Below are 7,670 nucleotides of genomic sequence, written 5' to 3'. Positions count from 1 at the left end.
ATAGTAGGAACTTCATAGATTCTTGTTTTCTGCCCATGCATATTTGAGTTGACCTAGAGGCACTATCCATTGGTGGATTTGCCATTCCGGGTGTGTTCGATTATGAAGCAAAATGTTTTCTTGAAAAATAAGTGAGTGTCTTTACTTTTTTTTTTGTGCGCGCTGTACACAAGCAAAATATATCATCCTACAGGTTATTTTTATATAATCTAGATAAATATTATGCAAACACACGGGAGGAGTAGGGGTGGGGTGTAGTGAAGTGTGTTGGGAGGGTATGAAGGACATGGTCGATAGGAAATACTACTTGTGAAATTTGTTTTTCCCTTTTAACGGATAAATCATTTTCGTGAATCTTTTAAAGAACTTGTAATTATCATAACCAAACATGAAGATAAACTCATCTTAAAATTAATCTTGACAATAGTTATCTCTTTTATCTCTCTTACAAAACGAACCCTAAAATCTGTATTTGCAAATACTGGGTTGGACATAGAATATACTTAAAAGTATATATGCAAAGTGAAGATAATTACCCTCTCCCTCCAGTTCAAAATAAGTAAATTACCGGGCTAATATAATGTTGTCCAATGACTTAACTAACGTTTGATCATAGATTTTGAATCAAATTTTTTCGAAATATCTCTTTGATCATATTTTGAAAATATGATGTTGGAACATTTTCAGTACTAAAAGCAGCAAATTCATAATACATATTAACTCTACATAGTTTTTTTCGACTAATTCACACTTTCAGATATCTCTAGCTGTAAAATTGGACATTTTTCATCTCTTTTGAGTCCCTTTCTTTTTTACCTGTATGCTTCTATTTTGAGTTCTCCTCACAGATCTCTTCAGTATATAACTTCATGCCGACTCATCATCCTTCATGAACTTTGGAGCAGTTCTCGAGGACAAACAAGAGTCTAAGTGTGGGGTGGGAACTCCCGCGACATATGCTGGAAGAGAGAGTAATAAACAGCGGGGAAATGAAGAATCTCGGAGAAAAACTTCTCTTTGTTGTTCAACAACGAAAATTCATTCATTGGATAGCAGTTATGGGAGGTTCTTGTTGCAGAGTCACCAAGCTAGCCTCTTCACGGGACGAAGAGATTGGCAAAGTAGCCTGTAATGGAGGTTGAACAAAGAATGTCTTTAACTTAGGAGGGGTATTATGTTTAAGGCGAAACTTGAGAGAAAAAAAAGATTCTCACACACCTGTTGGTGTTGCCGGTGGTGGCAAGAAATCACTGCTTTCATTATGACGTAGACGGGCAGAACAATGCCCATAACTCTAAGAAGTAGCAACTGCAAGCAATGTGTCACAAAGTGAGATGACATTATGTATAATAGCAATACACCATTTTCCCTATTTAACTACCTTACCATAACCAATGGAAGTGAGTAGTCCCCTGCTTGATCAACTATGAGAGGAAGAGTGTTACGTATAACTAGAAGCAGCATAAACTATTAAGAAAACAAAATGAAGTTAGAATGCAGCATATAAATTAGGAGATTAAAACATGGTTGTCCAAAGTACAAAGAAATCCTTCCAGATTCAAAATGGGTGAGTGATGTTATTACTTGTTTCTGGCATATAAAAAAACATGCTGCTACTAGTATGACATGTGTTCCAGCCAAGCACGGGAACTAGTGAATCGTATAATTTTATTTCTCCCTAGTGATCACTTTTTGTGTTGCATATCAATTTAATTACATTCCGGTTCTTGTAAGCAGAGGGAAGGGCCCGACCACAAGGGACTAGCCATTGTACACAGAGGCTGTTTCCAAGGCTTGAACCCTTATTATTGTAAGCAGGGATTTTACTGTGTGTGAATGTACATGTATACAGACGTGTGTGTATGTGGAGAGAGAGAGAGAGAGAGAGATTACTATTATGGCAAATACACGACAACACATCATGCATCTTGATGTATAAACTTCATTTTCATCAGAGTTAATGAGATTGTGATCAGTTGAAACCACTGCTATCACACGTTGATTATTCAAGTTCCTTCTGACAATTCGCCAATTCCCCCTAAATAGAAACACCATATGCATATGTTCTCAAGTGATCTAATGAGAAAAGCAACATTGAAATGTGACATTGGGATATTCAAATTTCTATCATGTATAATAGCGTGAAAGAAGAAAAGACACCTCAAGTTCATTGGAATCCCACCAAGGCGAAAAATCGAGGGCGGTGCTGTGTAACCTGGCCTGAAAGGCTATTCACACAAATGCAGAAAAAAGAAAAAATCAATACCAACTGAATTGATAAAGCAAGTGCTGAACTACTGTAATGTACCCAAATAATCAAACAAGAAATACTAATGATGATTCTGATGCAGCGGAAGTGATTGCTTTGATGCAAATTATGTTTAACCTGTAAGATAGACAAATTGACAAACAAAATAGCGAACATATCTGACCTGGTGGCAGATCTCGCAAATGGTATCACCCTTCTCATTACACCACCTTTGCACGCATCTACGATGTGCATACTGGAAAAAAAAGACAATGCAAAAGCAGTTGGAAAACATGTTCAAACAGAAAATATTATAGTATTAGAAATGAAATGAGAACAGTGTAATGAATATATATATATATATATAGCACCACCCTGTTTATATCTCAGTCCATTTGTTTTTCTTCAGGGGGTGGGCGAGGGAGGAGCAGCTCAAGTGAGACGATCAAATTTAAATCTGAAATTACTTAATGAGCAGTATATGAACACAAAACAACAATTAGAATAAGGCTAGAACATGTAACTCCCCTTTTCTTTCCCCTCTCAAAGTTTGGTCTGAGTATATCAAATATCACATTAGATAGGGACATTCATGAAGAGAAAGACTGATCAGTGGAATTGCATGGCAACGGAGAGCTGTGCAAAACTAATCATGTAAGTCCAATAGTAAATACAACAAAATTCACTTGTGTCAACTTTACCATTCACGAAAGAATTCTGGCAAGACATTGATCAATTTTAATAGATGTTAACATACTGTTGATGCTATTTGGAACATGGAGAAACTTAGAAAGACGAGAGAATTATGTGGGGACAAGAGGATAAGTGAATCAGCACACACGTGCCATCACAGCCAACTTTCACTTCTATTAGACATCTAGATATATGATGCTAGTTGAGAGTTCGAATGCCCGCTTGGATTGGCCAAGTACTTAACCTCTAACCCCACTAATTAGAAGGTTCAAGTTTCTCAAATTTCTTCTTTTCTGCTTGCTCCACCTTGTCTACTACACGGAGCGAGGGAACAAATGCAAACCTCATTTCCCTTGGGACTGGGGCGAGGAAAGAAGGAGAAGGTAAAAGCAGAACAATTCCAAAGCATATTCAACACGCAAAAGAAATCCATACAGGCTCTGGACCTTCAAAGCAAAACAATGAGGACAAAGGTAGAACTCAGGATCTTCAATCTTTTTGTCAAGTTGGCAGACAGTAATTTGCAATAATAAACTGGTTCAAGGGCCCAAAAAAGGAGGAACTTGAAGAATTATCCAGACGGGCCAACTTTCAAGATCAGAGAGATACAAATCGAAATTGTTTGGAAGGCATTAAACAGTTACAAGAACAGCACATTCAAACACATCTCCAAACAAATTCTTTGAGAAGCAAGAGCAAATATGAAGTAGCATATCCTATATATGGCCACATCCACTCTAAGGTAGAATGTCTTAGTACTCACCATACTTGCTGGTTCACCACAATTAAATTATGCTTGTGAAAGTAAAACCTATCTCACACAATCTCAAAAAGGGAAGCCCGGTGTACTAAGCTTCTGCTATGCGCTGGACCGGCCAGACCACAACGGTCTACTGTGTGCAGCCTCCCTGCATTTCTACAAGATGTTGTCCCAATGGCTAGAACCCATGACCTCTTAGTCACATGGAAGCAACTTTACTAGTTACGTCAAGGCTCCCACCATGTTAAACAGAATTATTATTTAGTAGGAAGAAAAAGAGATTAACTATCACTATGCATGCACAACAGGAATTTGCTTTTACGCAAAACATACAGCAATTTTGCATCAATCAGTCACAAGCACAAGCATGACAAAAGACTAATACACCAACTGACAACATCTTTGCATACTTTAACTGAAAGATAATACTAATAAACAAGGGTCCACAAACCTTCAAGCTACCACAGCAAGCGCATGGAGCCTCCATATTTGAATCCATATCCTCATCTTGGCATATCCTACATTCCACCATTTTTCCTGGAGCTAAAACAGCATCAGCACTTTTGGAGGAGCAATAAGCTGTCGGATCATCTGTTGTCCATGATGCTAATAGATTCTGATTCCTGCTCTCAATGGCAGCCTCCAAAGTTGATTCAGTCAGCAAACGATCAACCAGAAACACAAAGTGATCTCCCATCCTTTTGGTGATATGAAGAACACACAAACTTATGCCTTGAAACTATATGTTCTGTAACAGAACTGTCTGAAATTAGAACATAACAGAAGTTCCCTTAGAACACAAAAATGAAAATGCTTCTAAAGAATGATCAAAAGGCTAACATACTATACGAAGAGCAGTACTACTAAACGAAGGCAAGTCACACAAGAACACCAAATATTCATAGCTTTAGAGTTTGTCAAATTAGGTCTCGACCCTAACTCACACTAACTCACACCCCAAAAGCTAGTTCAAAAGGAGTACTATTGCTCAAACCTTATTCAAGAGCCAAGATTTCATTCATTCTAGGATGTAGAACATTACATTCATCAGAGTTCAACTTTAGAAAAATAAGACAACTTTAATCAGCAACAACATTAGCTTAACAGATTGCAACATCAAAGAAGGACCAAAAAAAGGCACCCAAGAGAATCCCTGAACAAACATCACCAAAAGGAGACAGAAGCAAGAACATAGAAAGTACCCTAGCAAAGAACAAAACTGAAGAAACTTTAGGCAAAACCATATAAGCATTGAATCCATACCAAAATAAATTAAAATTAGTAAAAAGGAGGGGAATTGAACAGACCCCATTTGTCAAAAAGTGATCTTTCACATAAATACCAAGTTATAACCAAACAAACATCAAAATGGAGAAGAAAAATCAGATAAAGACTTACAAGAAAGGGATTATCTATCTTCAACCTTACAAATTCTCTCTGTGGGGTTCTAATTTCTTCATAAAAATCCAATCTTTTTGAAACAAACAAGATATTAGCAGCAAGAACCAAAAGAATAATTGCAAACAGGAACTGGGGATACAGTATTATATATATATATATATATATATACTAAAATATAGAACACAATTATAGTAAAATATTAAAAGTGTATATTTAGATTCAAAAAGGGATTCTTATTTTAGTGTATGCTTACTCAACAGTAATCCACCATTTTTATAATTTGAAAAATCCTCCACCCCACCAGGACCCCCCACTTCTCCATCAACAGTGCCACTTCTAAGGGCCACACACACAATTATCAAATTAAATTAATTATTCTTAATTTAGTAACCTATACATTAGGAATTTTATTAATTAAATATTTATTTTATTGGGATATTACATGTATATGTGTGTATATATAGGGTTCAATATCAATTATTACTAAGAACAAAATTTAATTTAGGGAAAAAAAAGGTAAATATACTCCGAATTATGTAAATGTGTATGCAGATATTTTTTGTCATACTTTTAGGATATTAGTGTCCTTATTGTAAGATATTAGAGCATATATATCATTTATACTAACGGACATACACGTGTCATAATTTTATCCACCGATTCAACATTTGTTAAATATCAAATCGAAGGATAAGATTGTGTTACATGTCTCTATTTAGTCTTCCGTTAGAGTGAACAATATATATGCTCTAGTTTTTAACAACATATATACTAATATCCCTAAAATATGACAGAGAATGTTAGCATATTAATCACAATATTTTAAAGATATATTTGTCATTTTTACCTTTAATTTAAAACGCAAAGTAATATTTGTCATTTTTTTTTGTTATAATATCCGTGAAGAATGCAAACACGTCTTTAATAATGGTTTAATTAATTTAGGGATCATGGTATTTGTACCGTCTATGTTAGTTAAACTATATTAGTTTCGTTTCGTTTTAATTGACATGTTTTTTTTTTTAAATTTAAATTATTTAAATTTTGATTAATATTTTCAGATCTTTTTCTTTAGATTTGAATGATATAAACTTTGATTGATATTTTAAATGTATTATTTTTATCATAATAATATAAAAAAAATGCAATACGAAAAATTAGTGAATTAACTCTAGAAAGTGAAAACTCATCGAAACAACTAAAAAGGAAGAGTATATACCAAAACATTTGCCCTTTAATTCAAATTTTCAATAGTTTTTTCATTTGATTAAAGATAATATCACGAGCAACTCAATAAATTATTATATATATGTATATATATCGACATCTTATGATATTATTAATCTTAAATAAGATTTAGTCATTTATAGGACAAGTATTCGTTTTGATCAATATTTTTAGTGAGGGTATATTTCAATATATGATGCTCAAAAAATATCTATTTTGAAGCTAAACTCGATAAGGGAAGAGCTCTATTCTTTGCTTAAACGTCATTTCTATTGAAGAAAAATGACTTAATTAGTCTCAATAAATTAAGAATTAGGAACTAAATAGAAAGAAAGACCAAATTCTCTCTCTTTTTTTAGGATTATATATTAATTATCAATAAAGAAAAACCTAAAATAAACAAACAATTTAGGCAGAGTCCTTAATTATGAAGTTTGTTATTTAGCCAAATGCCACATAAATCTAAATTATTCAGTTCAATAAATTCAATACAGATGATTATGCAAAAAAAAATAAAAAAAATAGTAAAATATATATATTGACTATCATTTTCATATATATATATATGATGGGCTTAATTTGACTATTTTGTTATCTTCCAAAAAAAAAAAATTGTGTACGTTGCAATTGATTAGTTGGCTAACTATTTCTAAATTTTGTTTTACTTGTTGAAATAACTTTAATTAAATCAATATATGTTAAATTAAAGTCATGCCTCTTTCATTGGTTTGGTTGGTAACCCTCCTAAACCAATTAGTATAATCTCAAAATCTCATATAATACATGAAGTCAAAATCATGCTTAATTCCTCCTTTTATTTAACAAAAAAACTTATTTGGTCACACACTTCTTTTTCATGTATGTGAGAAGGAAAGGAGGAGGATGTAAATTTAATTCATACGTATTGTGTGTGCTCTCGTAATATCACAAAATTATATATGCTGATGAGGAAAATAGTTTGAGATTAATTACTTTATCGAAATATTTTAAATTTCTATTGTATATTAAAGAATTTGATTTTAATTTATAGGATAGAACGTATTACTACAAAAGTTTGATTTTTCAAATCAATTTTATAAAGTTCAAAAAGTAGAAATGATAGCTAGGTTTATTTTGGTGTGTGTGTGTTGTGGAGGCTAAAGTGAGGTAAGCTTAAGCAAATTGTATTAGGTATGTTTAGTTGAATATGGTGAAATTGAGAGTCATTGAAGTATAGTCATCATAATGCCAAAGATAATAATGTTTTATTTTTAATATTTTACTCGGTGTTTGATATTCACACGTTGCAGGATTTATTTAGGGGAATTATTATTATGGTTAATTTCATTCATTTCGGGGGCT

The 7,670-nt window shown here is 33.3% G+C and overlaps 1 protein-coding gene across 6 annotated transcripts; it reads right to left on the bottom strand.

The window, feature by feature from the left end:
- Positions 1-617: 617 nt before the first annotated feature.
- On the bottom strand, positions 618-5,497 carry LOC101256764 (uncharacterized). Of its 6 annotated transcripts, none has more exons than XM_019213250.3 (8): positions 5,356-5,497; positions 4,153-4,464; positions 2,433-2,504; positions 2,161-2,228; positions 1,894-2,038; positions 1,387-1,467; positions 1,219-1,308; positions 618-1,126 (listed from the first exon to the last, which is right to left on the bottom strand). In XM_019213250.3, exons 2-8 carry the CDS (start codon positions 4,396-4,398, stop codon positions 1,043-1,045), a joined length of 786 nt encoding a protein of 261 aa, XP_019068795.1. In that variant the 5' UTR covers positions 4,399-4,464; positions 5,356-5,497; the 3' UTR covers positions 618-1,042. The 6 variants fall into 6 exon arrangements, with proteins under 6 accessions (XP_019068795.1, XP_069153014.1, XP_019068796.1 ...); XM_069296913.1 differs by having other exon boundaries at positions 4,153-4,449; positions 5,356-5,480; XM_019213251.3 differs by lacking the exon at positions 5,356-5,497 and adding an exon at positions 5,100-5,349 and having other exon boundaries at positions 1,382-1,467.
- Between the last annotated feature and the right edge of the window lie 2,173 nt (positions 5,498-7,670).

Source organism: Solanum lycopersicum, chromosome 4 (genome assembly GCF_036512215.1).
Source record: "Solanum lycopersicum chromosome 4, SLM_r2.1".
In the NCBI taxonomy this organism is placed as follows: Eukaryota; Viridiplantae; Streptophyta; class Magnoliopsida; order Solanales; family Solanaceae; genus Solanum; species Solanum lycopersicum.
This window is presented reverse-complemented; position numbering and strand designations above follow the sequence as displayed.

Coding starts and splice junctions, on each gene's coding strand:
- LOC101256764 (XM_019213250.3), bottom strand. CDS start 4,398: ATGGGAGATCACTTTGTGTTTCTGGTTGATCGTTTGCTGACTGAATCA. Junction 2,505..4,152: donor CTTGCTGTGGTAGCTTGAAG/GTTTGTGGACCC, acceptor TTTTTTTTCCAG/TATGCACATCGTAGATGCGT. Junction 2,229..2,432: donor TTTGCGAGATCTGCCACCAG/GTCAGATATGTT, acceptor TTGTGTGAATAG/CCTTTCAGGCCAGGTTACAC.